Source organism: Schistocerca piceifrons, chromosome 11, assembly GCF_021461385.2.
Source record: "Schistocerca piceifrons isolate TAMUIC-IGC-003096 chromosome 11, iqSchPice1.1, whole genome shotgun sequence".
NCBI classification, from domain to species: Eukaryota; Metazoa; Arthropoda; class Insecta; order Orthoptera; family Acrididae; genus Schistocerca; species Schistocerca piceifrons.
This window is the reverse complement of record NC_060148.1, coordinates 101,786,130-101,807,975: the sequence shown is the minus strand read 5'-3', so window position 1 is coordinate 101,807,975 and position 21,846 is coordinate 101,786,130. Positions and strand designations below refer to the sequence as shown.

The 21,846-nt window shown below is 41.5% G+C and overlaps 1 protein-coding gene across 4 annotated transcripts in view; it reads left to right on the top strand.

Annotated features, from left to right (window-relative positions):
* Nucleotides 1–21,846, top strand: part of LOC124720285 (poly [ADP-ribose] polymerase tankyrase-1-like) — a 63,968-nt gene that overhangs the window by 29,828 nt on the left and 12,294 nt on the right. For 3 of the 4 annotated variants that reach the window (XM_047245599.1, XM_047245596.1, XM_047245597.1), the window contains exon 3: nucleotides 9,806–10,385. In XM_047245599.1, the coding sequence (XP_047101555.1) occupies nucleotides 9,806–10,385 (580 nt within the window). The remainder of the gene's footprint in view (nucleotides 1–9,805; nucleotides 10,386–21,846) is intronic. The other variant, XM_047245598.1, reaches the window with a different exon arrangement.

Genomic DNA, 21,846 nt, shown 5'->3' with positions numbered 1-21,846 from the left:
TTCGAACCTGCGACCATAGCAGTCGCGCAGTTCCAGACTGCGCGCCTAGAACCTCGAGACCACCGCGGCCGGCTCAGAGCCATTTAACTTCCTACATATAGACAGACACACATGGTGCAAGGTGTATATTTCTATCGGTGAGTGAGAACAGTCTACTAAACAATACTATATCAGTACTTAACCCATTTGCAGACTTATAATTATAGCTGTTACAGAGCGTATGTTTTTATACCTGTTAGCATTTGCAAGTACGGATGGCACAAGCAAGTCATTAAAAATGTACCTTCCTATGGTCAGTAGGTCAGGTGCTGAAGTGTGGATGCATAGAGGCGAAAAGAAAGTTTGTAGCGACAGGGGTAGTCCACTTTGAGGTATAATTACGACGGTGCAGTACGTAAAATATATAAAAATCTAAACATGGTTCCTAAATACTTAAATGCCTATACAATTAAAGTTAATCCTATTAATCTTTAAATTCTGTGTCACAAATCTTTAACATTGTGTCAGAAAAATCTAGTAACAAACAGAGGTAATATGTATACAGCAGAGACATCCGTCGTTATTCAGGAATGAGACCAGGTATTATAGATAAATCCTAGAGAATTAATAAAATGCATATAACAGTATAGTGTTCACTGTCGAATGAAAGGCGTAGACTGATGCAATCGCCTGATCTGTGCTAACCCCCCCCCCTCCCCACAGGTGCAGAAACCCCAAAGGAGGAACGTAAGAGAAGAATTGTGAGTGCATTTTGAGCATCGAGGAACACGATCTGTAGTCTCCAGACAGACTTGTATAGAGAGCAAAACAACTCTCCAACCTTGATTCCGCGGCGACCAAATTGTTTTGACATGGAATACGACGACCGTGGTGCAGTATAGCTTGCCGTTCTCAGTAGGGAGTAGTGTATCAGCTCTCCTGTAGGTGTGGCGGCCGTAGGGAGACATAATAGAATAACATTTAATGACTAAGCACTGTCAGTTGTGTGTGGATATTCGTACAAAGTGACATAACCACCTAAATGTTTGACAGAACACAAAATATAATCGTTCTGAGTGTGGTTACAAATGTGTGAAAGGAAAAGCTAACAGGCAATGCACGAAAGATGTGTATGTGTGTATGCAGTGATTCTGTATACCTGTTTCAAAATTTCCTGTATGCAAAAAGGAAGTCCATGGTATAAGCTGTTCTGAATCAGCAGCTTAAATGTCCAAACACCACCTTTATTAACCCTTTAGCGACAGGTAGACGCGAGTGCATATTTCGTCCAAGCAAGCCCTTTCCATGGTCGTAGACTTCGCGCACGGCTCAGCTCCAGAAACAGGTGTTCCTCCAGCAGCAGTGCGGCCAATCACTGGCACTGAAGACAGTTGACGGTGATCAAGGACAGCGACAGGACATACATAAAGCACACCAGTGGCGAGACGCAATCAATACCTTCACTGCACGATAACAACGGGGAAGTCATTGATGACAGTGCCACTAAGGCAGAGTTATTAAACACGGTTTTCCGAAACTTCACCAAAGAAGACGAAGTAAATATTCCTGAATTCCAATAAATAACAACTGCCAAGATGATAAACATAGAAGTAGACATCCAGGTTGGAGCAAAGCAGCTTAAATTTATTAATAAATGCAAAGCTTCCGGTCCAGATTGTATAGCAGTCAGGTTCCCATCAGATTATGCTCATGCTATTCCTCCATATTTAGGAATTATATACAGCCTCTCTTTCACAGGGAGTTCCGTACCGTAAAGCTGGAAAATTGCTCAGGTCACACCAATACCCCAAAACGGAAGTAGGAGTAATCCGCTGAATTACAGGCCCATATCACAAACGTCGATTTCCAGTAGGGTTTTGGAACATATATGTGTTCGAACATTATGAATTACCTCAAAGAAAACGATTTATTGACACATAGTTACCTTGGATTCTTACAATATTGTTCTTATGAAACACAACTAGCTCTTTGTACTCAGGAAGTAATGAGTAATGGGTGCAAGTGACAGGGGATGTCAAATTGATTCTATACTTTTAGATTTCCAGAAGACTTTCGGTAGCATTCCTCGTAAGTGTCTTCTAACCAAACTACATGCCTATGGCATATCGCCTCAGTTGTGCTACTGGTTTCTTGATTTCCTGTCAGAAAGGTAACAGTTCGTAGTAATAGACTGAAACTCATGGAGTAAAACAGAAGTTATACCGGGCGTTCCCCAAGGAAGTGTTATAGGCCCTCTATTGTTTCTGATCTATATTAACGATTTGGGAGACAGTCCGAGTAGCCGTCTTTAGATTATTTGCAGATGATACTGTCATTTACCGTCTTGTAAAGTTATCAGATGACCAAAGCGAATTGCAAAATGATTTAGATAAGATAGCTGTATGGTGTGAAAAGTGACAATTGACCCTGAATAAAGAAGAGTGAAGTTATTTACATGAGTACTAAAAGAAATCCGCTAAATTTCGTTTACGCGATAAGCCACACAAAACTCAAGTAAGTAAACTCAACTAGATACTTAGTGATTAAAATTACAAATAACCTAAATTGGAACGATGACATAGATAATGTTGTGAGTAGAGCAAACCAAAGACTGCCATTAATTGGCAGAACACTTAGAAGTTGCAACAGGTCTACTAAAGAGACTGCTTACACCACAACTGTCCCCCCTGTTCTGGAGTATTGCTGTGTTGTGTGGGTTGGACATCAGGTGGAACTGACGGATAACATCGAAAAAGTTCATAGAAGGACAGCTTGGTTTGTATTATCGAGAAATAGGGGAGATAGTGTCACAGACGTGATACGTGAATTGGAGTGGCAATCATTAAATCAAAGGCGTTTTTTGTTGCGACGGGATCTCATGAAATTTCAGTCACCAGTTTTCTCCCCCGATTGCTAAAACATTCTGTTGGCGCCCACCTACATAGGGAGAAATTATCATCAAGATAAAATAAGATAAATCATGGCTTGCACAGAGAAATTTAAGTGCTCGTTTTTCCCCCGCGCCTTTCAAGAGTGGAACGGGAGAGAGACAGCTCACGCAAATTTTGATGTAGACATGGACCTTGCAGCAGCAAGAATTAACGACCAGCCCCATGCATCCTTCCATCGCCCATTTGTTCTAGGTTTCAGGCATCGCCATTGCAAGCCAGGTGGCTCCCTCCAAAAGGACCCACAGTTAGTGACACGATCTGCCTCTCTCACGCCTTGTGTTTCTTACGAACTACACCCTGGCTGTCAATTCTGTGAGCCTGTTTCAATGGTATCTGTATGCGATAGCTCTGTAGTTAACAAAGGAACGCTATCCATGGAAGTAAGACAGACAATGGTTGCGTCAAGGCTGCTCCTGCGACCACTGGGTAGTTGTGACAACCTGTTTTTCCAGCAGACACATGCTCTCCTGTCCTGCACTCACAACACTACGTTTGTTTTTCATTTATAGTTGTGTCTTGCCTTCCAAAGTTGAAGAAAGTGTATTTCCCTAAGGTGAATGATGTAAGAGCAAGACAATGGCGTATGTTTACGATTATATGGTTTACTAACGAAAAGCAAAACCTACGTTTCTAGCATTTGTAGACTTAGAGGAAGCTCTTGACTATGTTGGCTGGCATACTCTCCTTCAAATTCTGAACCTGGTAGGGGTCAAATACAGGGAGCGAAAGGCTATTTACAATTTGTACAGAAACCAGATGCCAGTTATAGGTCTCCAGGGCATAAAAGGGAAACAGTGGTGACGAGGGGAGCGAGACAGGGTTGTAGCCTATCCCCGATGTCATTCAATCTATATATTGAGCAAGCAGTAAAGAAAACAAAAGAAAAATTCGGAGTAGGAATGAAAATCCATGGAGATGAAATAAAAACTTTGAGGTTTGCTGATCACATTCTAATTCTGTCAGAAACAGCAATGGACCTGAAAGAGCAGTTGAATGGAATTCACAGTGTCTTGAAGGAGGATATAAGATGAACCTCAAGAAAATCAAACCGAGGATAATGGAATGTAGTCGAATAAATCGGGTGATGCTGAGGGAATTAGATTAGGGAATGAGACACTTAAAGTAGTAAATTAGTTTGTAACTTGGGGAGCAAAATAACTGATGATGGTCGAGAGGATATAAAATGTACACTGGCGGTGGAGAGGAAAGCGTTTCTGAAGAAGAGAAATTTGTTAAGATCGAGTACAGATTTAAGTGTCAGGGAGTCGTTTCTGAAAGTATTTGTATGGAGTGTAGCAATGTATGGAGGTGAAACATGGTAATAAATATTTTAGACAAGGCGAGAATAGAAGGTGTCGAAATGTGGTGCTACAGAAGAATGCTGAAGATAAGATAGATAGATCACGTGACTAATGAGGTACTGAATAGAATTGTTGAGAAGAGAAATTTGTGACACAACTTGACTAGAATAAGGGATCGGTTGGTAGGACATGTTCTCAGGCATCAAGGCATCACCAATATAGTAGTTTGCGGTAGGTACTTGGAGATGAAGAAACTTGCTCAGGATAGAGTATTATGGAGAGCTGCATCAAAGCAGTCTCAGGAGTGAAGACCACAACAACAGCAGCAACATGTTTATGATGGAAATCAGGAATTTATGTTATTCATACCGGATGACAATATTTGATCTACATGAAAAGAAGCCGGCCACGGTGGTCTCGCGGTTCTAGGCGCTCACTCCGGAACCGCGCAGCTGCTACGGTCGCATGTTCGAATCCTGCCGGGCATGGATGTGTGTGATTTCCTTAGGTTAGTTAGGTTTAAGTAGTTCTAAGCTCTAGGGGACTGATGACCACAGATGTTAAGTTCCATAGTGTTCAGAGCCATTTGAACCATGAAAAGAAATCGTCATAGCTTCTGAATGGTTTGCGTTATGACGTTCAAACTGTACGGTTAGCCGCGGGGCATGATTGTAATTGGTACATGTATGCGCGCGCGCCTTATTGTTGTCGTCAATTTGCGCGAGAAAACGTCACGGTACAGCGTACCTGAACATAGAGCGCTTGTGAAGGCCTGCTGTGCTAGCAATAACAGCCCAACTGCGGCTCAGAGGAAGTGTTGCGACCGAGTTCAAGCTGAAGACAACCGGTCCAAGTGTGCTAACGATCGAGAATATGATTCGCAAGTTTGAGAGACGGGTAGCGTTTGTGCTGACTGAGTTCGCAATGTCGGTCGTCGAAAAAGGATAAAAACGCCTGAAAACACCAAGAAGACGCTTGCATTGTCTCAAACTAGCCCCAGGAAATCGGTGAAACGAGCTGCATAACAGCTTTGAATCAACTGGAACACACTGAAAGAAATTGCTGTTGAAGACCCGCATTTCTTCCCATATAAAATTCAGACCTATCAGCCATTTTTAGGTCCCAGGGCCATTGAACAGCCGTTATGTTTCGCCAACACTATTGTCTACAGAATTTACGAACAGTGCTTTGATGTGAATACAGTTTGGTTTAGTGGCTAAGCCCACTTCCAGTAGGGTGGATTCGTCAATAAGCGTAATTGGCGCATCTGGGGGACTGAGAGTCTGCATTTGCCGGTCGAAAAGTCTCTTCACTCTCAACAGAAGATTGTGTGCAATGTCCATTTACCGAATAATCGGTGGATATTCCTTTGGTGACTACGGAATGGTACGTGAAGGTGTTGAAAAATGATTTGATCTCCATTATCGAAAGTGCCAGTGATTTCGACGAGATGTGATTTGTGCAAGAATGGGCTCGACCCATATCGAAGCAGTGGAGCGTTTGATTTCCTCGAGAAGCGCTTTGGAGACTGCATTCTGGCTCTGGGGCATTCAGATTCAACTGGCATGGGCCTCGATTGGATTCACTTTCAGAAAAAACAGCTGTGCCATGCTTACCTGTACATGTAAAACCACTCTCACTTTCTACCTATTCGTTGAATAGATTAAGAATAATTGTTTATAGCACACTTCCTTGCTGGACTCATTTCTGAACATGTGTGGAACCTGTGTAGAGCGCACACCAATAAGATTCCTTTCTTTTCGTATACAGCTTCCACAGAACATACCAGTGTCTGCGCATATTCCTACATTCTTCTATAACTCAAAGTTTATTTACCCATTTTACATTATGAAACATTTTCTGCACATATAAATAAGCTGTGTATTTACATTTTAAAATTAAGTTTAAAGATATTATTCCTCCTTCGATACTTCGGGTTTTCCTGAATCCAAACTGACTCTGATAATCTTATGTCAACTGTTCGAAGATTCGAAGACAATGGACGCTTTTATTTTATGAGGCACTTACAACTAAGCTAAGACTTCGGCAATTTTAGTATTTTAAGACATTCCTCCTTTTAGGATTAATATTATGATGTTTCTCTAGAATCTAAGGACAGTTTTCCCTCTTCATACGTGTTACATTTAGGAGTATATAACACACTTCTGATTTCGATTCCTCCGGGTTCGAGAAATTCAGCAGGAATGTTGTCTTTCCCTTGTGCTTTCTTGTTTCTCAGGATTCTCAGAGCTAGTTGATACAAAATAACTGCATTAAATAATAATCATTTAACATGTCATTTAAAGGATCAACCTGATCGTCTAATGTAGTAACTGGAACTGTGACTATCTTCAGCACTAATTATACCGTGTAATAAAGAACTTATATCAAGAAAGATTAGTTATCAATACCACCTGGAACAATGTGGTAGCGTGACATCAGTTATGAAATGATGGCAAATATGTTAGTTGAAAAGGTGGCATTCTCTCCATAACTGGCCCTGACATATCGCCCTGCAGTAATGGCTTCCAACCATAGTACCAGAGTGCAACCAGATACTATCTAGGACTTGCAAACACATACACACACACCAAATCATCATCTTTACCGATTAACTGAACTTTACAAAGAAGAATATTTTCTTTGGTAATTTTTGATTCCCAAATGATGAAACATAAATTATACTCAGCTTTTGTAGACGCTTTATTAAACCTCAGACTAATGAGTCAATGACACAATTTGTACTTCTTATTTGTAACAACCATTTTTCATAGACTGATGTAGCCTTTCTCATTGCATTTACTACTCCTCAAAAACAAAATTTAACTAACGGTCTGCACTGGCGGTATACACTTGTTCGAAAACATGTTTCCTCTACACCACTTCTCTCTCTCATGACAGCTTCACCCTCTCGCTGCAGCCTTACTTAAAATGGATGAAGCTAAAATCCGCGCACTATACTTACTGCTTCTAAAGCACATGATTGCGGGAAACCTTACTTCTGAACTGTTAGAAATCGAACGATTTCAACTTGCCAATGCTTTTTGGATGAAGTGAGAAATGAAGAAATTTCTGGTCTATCGCAAGAACCTTTATGAGATATTTAAGCATACATGATTTATATGTCTCGATTTATCTATCATAGGTGCATGGTAAAAAGTACAAACTATTCTGTATAGCAGGAGGATTGTGTGTGGAAGATGAGGTTCATACATTCATTTGACTAGCTCTATCTTCACCACATTGTGTCATTCGTTAATCCTATTATTTGAAAGAAAAAGTTAATTAATGGTAGCCTATGTAATAACTATTATACTTTTATGAAGCAGTAAGAATAAGAGGGACGTTTTTTTTAAATAATTTAGTATTGTGATCGAAACACAGATAGACACATTTGTCTTTATCCCTCACGAAATTTAATTTTATGCATTGTGGGTGGGGGTAGGGGGTGTAACAATGCCACTACTGTACACAACATTGTATGTTGTGATATTGGACTACGTCAGAAGTTGCCATCTAGCTATGCCCGCCACCTTGATGTAATGTTTCTAGAAAGTCATTCCAGACTGTGGTAGCAATTAGTTGATCCCCTGTGGGTATCAGTTCCTGCAGAGAAACATGCTGGATTGGCGGTTGAGGACGGTGTGATACAGATTTCAGGCGTAAAATATCATTTTTTTTCTTAAATAACTTTAGAAATCGGAACTTTGTGTTGCATAAATTACGAACTCAGTACCTTATGACGCTCTTAGTAATCTGATAGATCTCCATTTTGATATTCTGAGCGAATAATTGTAGAAAGAGACTAACGATAAGAGGTCTCTATGCCTTCTGGGGCTTAGTTTTAAGGGGAGATTTCGGTCCAAAAAATCGATTTTTCAAAAATATCATTTTCATGATCTACACAGTTTAATCTATATTGTGTGCGAATTTTATCGTGATAGCAGCTTTAGAAATGCCTTTATACTGTTAAACTGATTAAATCTGCACTGCAGGCCACTCCCACCTCTCCCAACAATTGGGGAATTGGTGGCTTCAGCGGAATTTTTGTCAGTGTTGAAACTATTTTCTTTCGATATCTTTGGCTGACATCTATATCTTTGCCTGAAAACTTGGTTTTATGTTGTTTATTTACGTTTTGACAATACTAACACATATTAGTAGGTGGAAAGTTGAATTCGCAAACCTTTATGTGGAAGTCTAGATTAATGCATAATGGGTGGTGGAAAAATTGTGTTTAGCTGATGAAAGTTTCAAGGAAATCGGTACACCAACCAAAAAGAATAAGTAGCTAGAAATGAAGAATATAAGCTCTCAGCATATCCACTGACCAAGCACCAATGCACAATCTGTGTCCGAAAGGCGATTGGTGTAAGTTAAACAACAGAAATGAGACGTATTCACATAAACACTCATAACCAGAACATGTTATGAATGCATTTAAACCCACATTCAGGTTTGTTGTAAAACCTTCTTTATTTAGGAAGTGTCTTCATGGAAAGACACAAAATGCAAATGAAAGCCTCAATTATTTAATTTGGATTAGATGCTCAAAAGGGACATTCTGTGGACTTGAAGTACTCAAAATAGGTGTCTATTATGCAATTATATGTCACAATAACGGTAATAATGGCAGAATTGAAGTTCTGAAGAGTGTTGGTATATATCTTGATGTGTTTACAAGAAAAGCATTTCACACCAACGAGAAAGCTAACAGATCAGTGTCTTAGCTGCAAATGCAAGCCAAGCGGATTCGAAGAGGAGAGAAGAGAAACCTGAAGGATGAGGAATATCAGTATGGAGTATTTTAAAATTGAGGTACGATTATTACATGTTTAAATATGAGAAGATAAACTTTGAACATCATTTCCTCTGTTTCACAATTTTTACGTTATTAGAAGCCTTTTCTCAAAAAGTATATGCTCTAATGCTTTGAAATTTTCGTGAACTGTTCACCACGTACTGCTGTCTCCTCGAAACTAAAAAATTCGAGATCCACCAAATACATTCGGATTTTTAGATTATTATATGTAGAAAAAGTTAATTTTGGATGTGCTAGATTAAAAACTTTCTTAATGACACAGTTTGTGCCATAGATTAATAACTGCGGTTCACTGGTCTTATAACCTTCTTAGAATACTACAATAAAAGTTTCAGATTAATTGCATGGTTAGAATATAAGTTATGGCTTTTTATAAGAAAACAATAAAATTTAAAAATTAAAATTAATTGCAAATTATTAATCCTGCTTATTTCAATATATTTTTCTGTTAAAACGCTGCTCATTTGCATTATGCACGGAAAATTTTAGATTTCTACAATAATAAATGTGGGTGTAATGATTTTTTAAATAAACATTTTCTGTTACATACCTACTGAAACAGTTTTTTTAATGATTTGCATCTATTCGCTTGTGGCATCAGTCTGATACAGAAAGTATATCATATTGTTGCAAGTGGCGTGTGATTGGAAACATATCCTAAGTGGAGGTTTATATAGATTCGATTGTGGCTCATACAAGTATAGAGGGTACAGAATGAGGGCAAAGGATTGCTCAGTGACACCGTGTTCCAGAAGCCCTAACAGTGGGACGAGTTCATGAGGCTGAGGAGGCCACGGCCGTGGATCTGGGTGCCCTGCTGGACGCCGGGGACGGCGCTGTGGTGACTCTGCTGGCCGGGGACAACACACAGCTGGTGGCGCACAGGGCTATCTTGGCCGCCAGGAGCGCCGTGTTTGCGGGTATGCTCCGTCGTCTCACCTTAGAGGCCAGCAGCAGCCAGCTCGCACTCTCCGACATAGAGGGCCCTGTGCTGTGCCAGGTGCTGGAACACCTCTACACCCTCCAGCCCCCACAGCTGCCCAGCATGGCGCCACAGCTGTTGGTCGCCGCTGACCAATACGGCTTGTCAGTACTGAAGGTGCAGTGCGAGCAACAGGTGGCCGCACAGCTGTCTGTCGAGACTGCATCAGCCACAGGTGTTCTCGCGATTCGGCACTCCGCTAACATGCTGAAGCAGGCTGCTGTCTCCTTCATAAAGGCCCACTTGCTCAGTGTGATGGCGACGCAGGGCTGGGATGAGGCTGTAGTTAACGACCCACAAACTTTTATGGAGTTGGTTCACCTGATTACAGAGACACCGACAGACACCAGGTAAGCATGAGACAAGCTGCTCATCTATGTTACACAGCTCTAAGTGTGCGTACTGACAAGCCTACATTGTCCACCACGTGCCTGCGTCGTAAAATACACTACTATTGATATTGAAACGTCCCCTTAGAAAAATTATACATGACTGTGCTTAAACTGACGCACAATATTTTTTTAGCGCAACGCAATCTGACTTTCAAAAATCCCTACAAAAGAATGGCACTGACTAACATTAACCTATACCTTTCACAAATCACTTACCTCACAAAAATCATCGTTACTCGAACTACTGCAATACAGCGAGCGCCACTACTGCCAGCTAAATAAAAGATTCAAACTACTGAAGGCACTAACTACTGATAGGCATAGTTAGCAAATGAAAGATTTTGATAGAGAACAAACAATGTATTTACCTCAATAGTGTTCAAAAGTCATAATGTATATATCAGTTCATGACATCCAGTATTACAAATTTCAAAACTCCGCCATCTCTCTCCCCACATCCACGACTGCTGGCGGCTCACCTCCAAATGCGCAACGCTACGCGCTTTTAACATCCAGCTGCCCAACAGTACAATGGCAGACATCAATGCAAACTAGCCACAGACTGCACACAGCACAGCTAGTGATTTTCATACAGAGCGCTACGTGGCGTTACCAATATAAAAACCTAAACAGCCTACTTACAATATCCAGTTTCTTGTATACGCTATGTGATGAAAAGTATCTATACACCTGGCTGAAAATGACAAACAAGTTCGTGGCGCCCTCTATCGGTAATGCAGGAATTCAATATGGTGTTGGCCCATCCTCAGCCTTCATAACAGCTGCTGGAAGGTTTCTTTGGGCCCATTTTTCACGGAGTTCACGGCGTTCCAAAACATCCCAAAGGTGTTCTATAGCATTCAGGCCAGGACTCTGTGCAAGCCAGTCGATTACAAAGACGTTATTCTCGTCTATCCAGTCTGACACAACTCGTGTATTGTGAGCAGGTGCTCGATCGCGTTGAAAGATACAATCGCCATCCCTGAATTGCCCTTCAACAGTGGCAAAGGTTCTTAAAACATGAATATGGGAGTGTGGTGTGATATTGCCACGCAAAAGAACAAGGGGTGCAAGAACCCTCCACGAAAAACACGACAACACCATAACACCACCGCCTCCGAATTCTACTGTTGGCGCGACACGCACTGGCAGATGACGTTCACTGGGCATTGACCACAGCCACACCCTACCATCGGGTCGCCACATTGTGTGCCGTGATTCGTCACACCACACAACGTTTTTTCCACCGTTCAATGGTCCAACGTTTATGCTCCTTACACTAAGCGCGGCGTGGTTCGGCATTAACCAGCGTGATGTGTGGCTTATGAGTAGCTGCTCGACCATGAAATACAAGTTTTCAAACCTCCCACATAACTGTCATAGTACTTGCAATGGATCCTGATGCAGTTTGGAATAACTGTGTGATGGTCTGGATAGATGTCTGCCTATTACACATTACCATCGTCTTCAACTGTCAGCAGTCTCTGTCTGTCAAGAGACGAGGTTGGCCTGAACATTTTGTGCTGTATATGTCCCTTCACGTTTCCACTTCACTATCGCATCGTAAATAGAGGACCTAGTTATGTTTAGGAGTGTGGAAATCTCTGGTACAGACGTATGACACAAGTGACACCCAATCACCTGACCATATTCGAAGTCCGTGAGTTCCGCATAGTACCCCATTCTACTATCTCACGATGTCTAATGACTACTGAGGTCGCTTATATAGAGTATTTGGCAGCACAGTGCACCTGATATGAAAAACTCATGGTTTTGGAGGGTGTCTGGGTACTTTTGATCACATCGTGTAAGTAATGTATTTACAGCTGCAAGTAGGATGAGACCCCATCTGTACAGTTCTCTGACGACATATTAGAATTTGTGTTGCAGTGGAGCTCGAGCTTAGGCTTGCCACTTTATGGGACAGCTTGCCTCAACCACTTCGGCTATCCAAGCACGCTTCCAGACCTCCAAACTTCACCATGTGTCCACATCCTGCATTTGCACAAATGCTTTGATTCTCACTCAGAAAGAGACTTACTTATTATTGTCATGGTCTTTCCTAGACATGTAAAAACTTTCCAGTGTCTTTATTTGTTATAGAATATCCTCCACAAATGCATGCATATCTGAGGGAACACACACTGCTATGACCGACAGCTGTATGAAATACAAGAAATGCATTCGCAACTGCTAATACAATGACACGCCAAGTATACAATATAGAGTGAATCACTGGAAACTTGCAAATGATGTAAATATAGAAAGCACAATTGAAGTGCGGTTTCACAAAATTGATTAATAGTGAGGGACTCGTGTTATTCACTTATCAATAGATTGTAACAATACATAGAATGGGTTTTCTTCGTGAAAACATTCAATTCCGTAAAAGGAACAATGCCAGTGATACTAATCAACAAAAAGTAAGGTAAATTAGAATGTCGATGCTGTTTGGTGCAGGATTCTATGTGACTCAATTACGACGTATCGTATTTTGAAAAGTCCCCACGCCAAAACTTGTACCTGTGGTCATCATCATCATCATTGGGTTGCCTGCCTTGCAGCAGGTTTTAACTGCCTAGCCCTCCATGCTTCTCTGTCTGCTGCGTTTCTCTTCATTCTTTGGTACCCACCTTGTGGCCTGCAGACATCATTCGGCATCTGAAACCTTCTTCTGCCCTTCCTTGTCTTTCCCAGAAGGAAACTTTCAGTTGTCTCAACTAGAAGGCAATCTCTTCTTAGATTGTGGCCTATCCAGTTTAGTTGCCTGTCCTCCATCGCTAGCAACATCCTTCGTTCTTCTCCAACTCTCCTCAGTATATCTGAGTAATTCCTAACTTTATCAGTCCAGCTGATCTTCGTTCCACGCCATATCCACATTTCACAAGCTTTAATTCTCTTCTCATTCTGCTTTATCAAAGTCCACGTTTCTGCTCCATACAAGGCCACGCTCCATATTAAGCACTTAACCAATCGCTTCCTTAATTCCTTGTTTAAACAACTAGTTAAGAGTCTTCTCTGCTTTTGAAATGCCTCTTCCGCCCAAGCCATTCTCACTTTGATATCTTGTTGTCAGTCTGTATCTTCTTTAATCCAAGTTCTCAAATACTTGAATGCTCTTACCTGTTCTATGATTTCTGACTCCAAATTAATTTTTACTTTTATTTTCTTTAGGCTTATGGCAATGCTTTTGGTTTTCTTTTTATTAATTGTCATACCATATACTACAAAGACTTCATTCAGGTCATTTAGCACTTGAGTCAGTTTCTCTTGATTTTTTGTGAGGATCGCCATGTCATCTGCAAATCTTATACATTCAATATTTTGTCGACCTATCCTGACGCCTCTTGTCAGCTTTCCAGTACTTCCTTCTGACAGATCTTAAATAAGATCGGCGAGAGACAAGAGCCCTGTCTAACAACTCTCCCAACCCTGTTGTCTTCAGACTTCTCATTACCTATTCGTACCCGAGCTTTCTGATCCAGGTACAGATTTGCCATCAGTCTTCTCACATTCCACTTTACTCCCTTCTTTTTCTAAAGACCTAACAGCTTATCGAACTGCACTCTATCAAATGAGCCGGCCGCGGTGGTCTAGCGGTTCTGGCGCTGCAGTCCGGAACCGCGGGACTGCTACGGTCGCAGGTTCGAATCCTGCCTCGGGCATGGGTGTGTGTGATGTCCTTAGGTTAGTTAGGTTTAAGTAGTTCTAAGTTCTAGGGGACTTACGACCTAAGATGTTGAGTCCCATAGTGCTCAGAGCCATTTGAACCATCTATCAAATGTCTTTTCAAGGTTTATGAAGACAGCATACACTTCTATGCTCTTTTCTATGTATCTTTCGCCGATGGTTCTTAGAACCCCAATGGCATCTCGTGTTCACCTTTCCCCTTACGAAACCATAGTGTTCTTCACCAAGTGTTTCTTGCAGTGTTCCATATAGCCTCCTATTTAGAATCCGAAGAACTAATTTTGCTACCTTCGGTATGAGGCTGATTGTCCCGTGGTCTTTACACTTTTTAGGATAATTAGTCTTTGGAATTGGGACTATTATACTTACGAGAAAGTCTTCTGCCCATTCACATTTGCCGTAGATGTAGTTGCAGAGAGAGGTCAACTCATTTTTGCCTGTTTCTTTTAAACTCTTTAAGATTTCCGCCGGAACGTCATCTACACCGCATGCTGTGCTGTTTTCAAGTTCTCCCAGTGGCTTATTTGGCTCTGAACCTACGATAAAATCTCCTTTTAATTTCATTTACTCATTCTTCCTTCTCAATCTGCAGATCAGAGTGTCTGTGGTAGCACACAATAAAGAAAAGCAGAAGTGCATACAAGAATTATGTGGATTCTGGCCAGCAACGAGGCAGTTGACCATCACAGGATGGGTTCAAAAGCAGCACCAGCAACGGCAAAACACAGCTCCGGTCTGGTTTCAATGACCTTTCCATACATGCTAGCATTTCAGCGGAGATGTCCAAGAAGGCTCTAGTAATACGTCGCTGTAGTCTGTATGTCCCTGTAGAAAGAGACTTTCTGCTTTCCACATAGAAAAATGTCTACAGGTGTAGAATCTTGGGAATGGGACAGCCAAGGTACAGGTCCTCAGCATCCAATCCGGCTTTTTGGAAATAATTTGTGAAGATATACTGCAGTACTTAGTGCACTATTGGTTGAACAGCCATCATGTTGGTACCATAGGATCCTCCTAGTCTGCAGAGGAATAGCAGAGCATCCATGGATGATGGCAGCTGTGATACTTGTTCGCGTTCAGATTTGCGTATATTAAAAACGGACCTGTGAACCGGCAGTTCACTATCCCACTGTATTTTGACGCCCATTGGCCGATGACGCTCCATCTGACGAAGCCGACAGCGATTGTCAACAGACCAACAGGGTATGTGTCGATGATTTACTTAACACGTTTATTAACTGTGGCTTCATCACTGAACAAGATACATGATACACCTGGAGTATTCTGTCTTAATGCCCATGTATAGAAGTTAACACGTTTGTCATAATCGTTTCCATGCAGTTCTTGATGGAGAGAGAGATGTGACAGTGGTGGAATATATGTCAGGGGACAATACGTACGACAATTGCCTGATTCCGTGCCACGTCCTCATGCGATTACAGGGCAGTTAACGTGCGGATCAACTACAACAGCAAGAAGCACTTTAATTTGCCCCTCTTCTGTCGTCACTTGTTTTTTTCTGTTACTCTGTCTGGGTATTACATTATCTCTTTCACGTGAATGGCCTTAGTGATTGATAAATAATTGGTAAGACGCAAATTAAATTCCTTTAGAATAGGCCATGAAGGCCCAACGGTACCGACCGGCCGCCGTGTCATCTTCATCCCACAGGCGTTACTGGATGCGGTTATGGTGAGGTATGTGGTCAGCACACCACTCTCCCAGCCGTACTTCAGTTTCCGAGACAGGAGGCACTACTTCTCAATCAAGTAGCTCCTCAGTTTGCCTCACAAGGGCTGAGTGCATTCCATTTGCCAACAGCATTCGGCAGACCGGATGGTCACCTATCCAAGTGCTAGCCCAGCCCGATAGCATTTAACTTCGGTGATCTGACCAGATCCGGTGTTACCACTGCCTTGGCCTTAATTGGTGAGATGGATGATGTCTGTTGGGATCTCTCTCCACATACACTGTACGAGAGAGAAATGCATTCTTCCCAGACTCTACATACATAATACAGACGCCAGCTTTTACGACCTACTGTTTGGATTCTCAGACACTACCACAATAGAAAGTCGAAATGCACTCAAGGTACACACTAGCACTCTATAAGCAAACATTACAACATTGTACCTAGCAACGAAGCAGGTTCAATACCACAAATAAATGGCAGTGTCGAAACTTTTCAGAATATTGTATCTCGAAAACGACTCGCACTATAATCCTGCAACAAACACCACTGACATTTGATTTGTCCTACTTTTAATTTGTTAATGTCAATAGGAGTCGTTCTCTTTAGAAAAGTGTAATTTTTCACTAATAATATACTTCCTAGTTACTAATACAATCTTATGTTTGGCTAAAAATACGAGCTCGTAGTTCCAATCCACTGTATAAGAGCAGCACATGAATAGCACTTCCAATATACGCCATTTTTTCTGTCGAAGTTTTAGGAGATTCACCCTGTATATTTGCGCCGTAGTAAAACTTCTTCCAGACGAGACACGAATCCGGAACCTGGAAGTATGCTCGAACAGCAGAAGTTGTTAAGGCGACTGCTCGCATAAAGTGGGATATCCACGTTGGGGTCCCAGTCTGGCACAAATTTTCATACGTCACCAATAAATTATAGAGCAAAAAAATGGTTCAAATGGCTCTGAGCACTATGGGACTTAACATCTGAGGTCATGAGTCCCCTAGAACTTAGAACAACTCAAACATAACTAACCTAAGGACATCACACACATCCATGCCCGAGGCAGGATTCGAACCTGCGACCGTAGTGGTCACGCGGTTCCAGACTGAAGCGCCTAGAACCGCTCGGCCACAAGGGCCGGCAAATTATAGAGCACATTTCGTCTGTTCCTTCAGACATGAATCCTTGTCTGAAGGACATTCTATAGAAGGTTTTTAAACACAGGCACTGTAGGTAGTATTTACATGCCCAGGCAAAGGCCGCGACAACAGTAAGTGAGTTTCTTCCTGTGTCAGTGTTACAGTGACTGTTCTACAGCAAGACATGGAAACTCACGGTGATGTGTCGAACTTTGGGTCGGTCATTGAAGCACGCTCGCATAGACGAAGTGGTTGCGGCGACCACTCGTGTTCAGTGGGAAATTCTGATTCCAGTCCAGGTCTGATATCAAGTTTCATACGTCAACAGTTAACTGTACAGTTGGAGTGACGTATTCGCCATTGTGAATAAGTTTCCTGTATTTTACACAGCTGTAGATCACAGCAGCATCTGTTTTTGCAGACATGCATGCATGTCTTAAGGACATTGCATAGTAGGCTCTTATTTCTCTTCCTCGTGATGACTGGGTGTTGTGTGATGTCCTTCGGTTGGTTAGGTTTAAGTAGTTCTAAGTTCTAGGGGACTGATGACCAGAGATGTTAAGTCCCATAGTGCTCAGAGCCATTTGAACCATTTGAGTAGGCTCTTAAACACAGACACTGAAATTAGTAATAGCATTTTCTGATGGCTCACGAGGCTTTCGTTAAATTCTCATAAGAGTTTCATCAAATCACCGTACTAAACTGAGTATGCCAGCAGGTAAGTTAGCCTCCAAAAATCCTGCAATAGCCAAGACGTTCATAGCTTTGTGAATGATTTTGGTCTTATTTGTAGTCGTCATTTGCATTAAATTGCATGTGTACAACAAGCTGTTATTTACGTTAGCTCATCAAGAGGTTGAAGAAAGACGAACATTAGCTCTGACCGCTGCAGGTGTCATTCTAGTGACAGACACAATGAAGGGCTGCTCAGATCACAGACAGACACAGTGACATGTGCTGTTGGCAGCTAGGGCAAGCACGCTCTGTTCTTTGTGCTGTACATGCTACCCTAAACCTCTTTATTCAAAGTGACCTTATAAAGCAAGTGTCGATCAAACATGTGCCCCACTCTCCTCCAAGGTCACGGAACGGGGGCCTACCGTGACCGGTTCAAGTTGTCTCGCGTCGCGATGGCATCGGCCTCTGAGTTAGGCATAGCTTCCACTGTGTGGGGTGTTGGTGTTTGATTACACCGCTTAGTATCCTGTGAGGCTTTCGACTGAAATTCTCTTTGCCTCTACGCGTTATTCAGCAAATTTGCGTTACTTTTCTGGCCGCATTCCGCTGTCTGTTGGTTATTTGGTTGTCTGGTATTGTTTTGCGTTTGCCAACGATCGGCTGACTGTTTCCGGAGGCTTGTGTCTGTACATACTGTACAGGCTGACCGTGCGCTACTCGCCCTTTGTAGTTGTTTTTGCTAAGGTTTTGCCCATTTCTCTTATATGCGCCTTTACATTTACGACTTTCTCCATTGCCCTTGTGATTATCGTTACCATTATCCATAAATCTCTGTGACGCTATCGGCTTATTAAAAGGCTTGGGTTGTACTTGTCTCTCTTCGTTTATCAAATCTATTGAGTCCAGTATAGATAGAAAGAATTCAATTTCCGGGATGTTAATGAGTTTTCCCCTAACGTGGGCAGGAAGACGGCTCTTTAAAATTTTCAGCGTCAGACAGCGGGTTCGTCCAGACCTGGTTTTATTCAAATATTTTTCAAAATAGCCTCGTAAGCTTCTATACTTGCTACTGAACGGAGCTGGGTTGAATACTTCATGTCTGGGCCTCTCTTGTACGGCCTCAGGCCAATACTTATCCAGAAATGCCGTCTCATTCCCTTCATAATATTGGCAACGTTCCGATATGTCCGTAGCTCACAGCAGAACGTCACTCTGTGTGTATCCAACAACAAATCTAATTTTCTGGGCTCCGGTCCAGGTACGAGGTAAAACATGTCGAAATGCTCTGATAAAGACCACAGGGTCTGTTCTTTTCCATTCAGAAGCAAATATCGGGAATGTCGATCCGTAAGTAATCATTCTTCTTCAAGTAATGTTGCCGGCCGGCGTGGTCGAGCGGTTCTAGGCGCTTCAGTCTGAAACCGCGCTACCGCTACGGTCGCAGGTTCGAATCCTGCCTCGGGCATGGATGTGTGTGATGTCCTTAGGTTAGTTAGGTTTAAGTAGTTCTAAGTTATAGGGGACTGATGACCTCAGAAATTAAGTCCCATAATGCTCAGAGCCAATTTATTTATTTTATTTTTTTTTTTTCAAGTAATGTTGACAAACAGGCCGCGCTGTCAGTGACAGTCGTGTTTATGTTCGCTTGTGGCGTATCCATGGCAACTACGCCTGCTCGACAGGTGCAACTGCCGGCAAGTTGCAAGTTGCATTGTGCAACCTTCGCTATTTCCCTTCTAAGGGCTAATCCTGAATTGTTGGTAACCAGTGAAGGTATCTAAGAGCATAGCTTTGTTTTCTGTCATATGCTGTTTTGAAATGTCCGTAGTTTTAGCAACACTGCGTCGCAACCTTTCCTCTGCTTCGTGTAAGACCAGTCTGTTTTAGCAAGAAGTTCGCTATCCTTGTCTTTTAGAGCTCTAAAGAGCTCTACAGTATTTACATAATGGCCACGCGGGGTAGCCGTGCGGTCCAAAGCGTCTTGTCACGGTCCGCGCGGCTCCCCCCGTCAGTGGTTCGAATCTTCCCTCGGGCATCGGTGAGAGTGCTGTCCGTAGCGTAAGTAAGTTAAATGTGTAAGCTTACGGAGCGATGACCTAAGCAGTTGGGTCCCATAAGATCTTACCACAAATGTACAAATTTTACAGTACCTACATAGATTTTGCACTCTGACACTACCTTTCCTGCAAAGGTGCTGCCCTTCTCCAGCATCCCAGCTTCAGCTTTTTCAGTTATTTCCTTTACATCCACACATAGTATACCTCTCTGTTTTTAGCAAATTCTGACTCTAAAATGATCTACTCTTAGACTCAAGTTTTGTATTTCTGTAGTTAGATTTTTGCTTACGTCTTGCAGCTCGCTGACTACGTTCGTGACATTTTTTACCGACGCATCCACATGGGATTGCGTGTCCTGAACTTGACAAAATGCTTTACTGAGGTTTTTCAACTCAGCTGCAAGTTGTTCCCGATTACAAATTGCGGATCTTACCTTTTCCGTTAACATATTTATATTGCGGGACATGTCGGTAATTATTTATTGTTTTAGTTGTTTACCGTGCTCTGTGAACTTACCGGATAATTCGTCAGATAATTCAGTGCGTACATTTTTGCCCACTTCTCTGAACTGTTGACTAACACTATTCTTGAATTCGTTAAACGCCTGGTTTTGCTGTGCAAACTGTTGTGTTAGTTGCATTAGCTGTGTCAGAGTGTGTGTCTCACTGGTATTTGCATTGCTTTTGTGAACTGTTTCCTGTGCTTGTGTCCGCGACGTTGTGAGCAGATAATCAAAGGAATTTTCGCTGTTGTGCACTTCAGATTCACTATCTGAGAAAATGTTTCCCGGTGAGACCTGAGAAATTGGCTCATAAAGCGTCATAAGAGCGTCATCATTAGTTATATTACCAGTATGACAAATTTTTAATAATGGGACGCCAACCTCGTCGTTTTGGTAGTTATTGGCCATTTCACAAGTTGGTGCGTGACCTTCAACTGTTACCAAGCTCGGATTTCCGCCATCTTGGCATATTGTATTTTGCAATGAATTTTCAACAATGGCCATTTCCTTTGACTCCATTCTGAATAAAATTATAAAAGGAAAAGAATTTTAAACATGAAATTTTGTTTGAATCGCTATCCTTCAATTAAATCTTGACTTTATACATATCTTCGTCTTTTCTATAGAAATTCACTTTCCGTAAAGGATATTAATTGGAAGGAACAAGGATTATCTACTGCGAGAGAGACGGCGCCAAGCAGGGCCATATAAGCATACAGCGTAGCAACTTCCTACTTTAACCGCTGAAATTCGCATTCCCAGTATATCTCGTTCGTAGGCAGAAATTCATTTTAATTTGCTCCTTCAAGTTGTTAATAGTTTCAACCTCACGGACATGTAAACCTCCAACAAAGGCCTCATTAGTTTTTTTTTTTTTTTTTTTTTTTTTTTTTTTTTTTTTTTTTTTTTTTTTTTTTTTTTTTTTTTTTTTTTACAATCGTATTGGCTTACACTTACTAGGATCACGTTAACAACTTCAGTTCCTCTCCTTCCTTTGGTGTTGTATCCTATTTTTTCAGGATTCCCTCATTTTATCCCCATGAAGTCTCTTCTTTTCTTCTGTCCATGTTGTTCATGATTTTTTATTTCTTCTGCTTTGAAAGCCTTCCGAATTTTGTATTTTGTTTTTAAAATGGCTTCTTTCTGCTATTTCTGATTCTTTTATGTTGTTTCTTTCAAGATCTTTTCTTACTTCTGTAATCCATGCTATTGTCGATTTCTTCTTCCAGAAATATAGCAGTATTTGGTTTGTTGGTCTATTTCCATCCATTCGGTGGAGATGTCCAAAAAAGGTTAATCTTCGTTTGGCCATTACTGCAGATATTTTCTCTATATTTTTGGAGATCTCCTCATTACTTCTTATTTTCCAACCATCTGCGGTTTTCATTGCACCCATTATTTTTCTAATAATCCTTCTTTCCAGTACCTCTAGTTTATCCATCATGTAGTTCATCGTTAGTTATTCAGATCCATATAAACATTCAGGTTGTACCACTGTGGTGCAGTGTTTTAGTTTTGTTTTTCCACCTATTCATTTCTTGTTGTAAATATTTTTGGTCAAACCATATGCCCTTTCCATTTTGTTAATTCTTACATCTATTCCAGATTTTTCTAGTCCAATCTGTTGTATAGTTTCTCCAAGATATTTAAATTTATT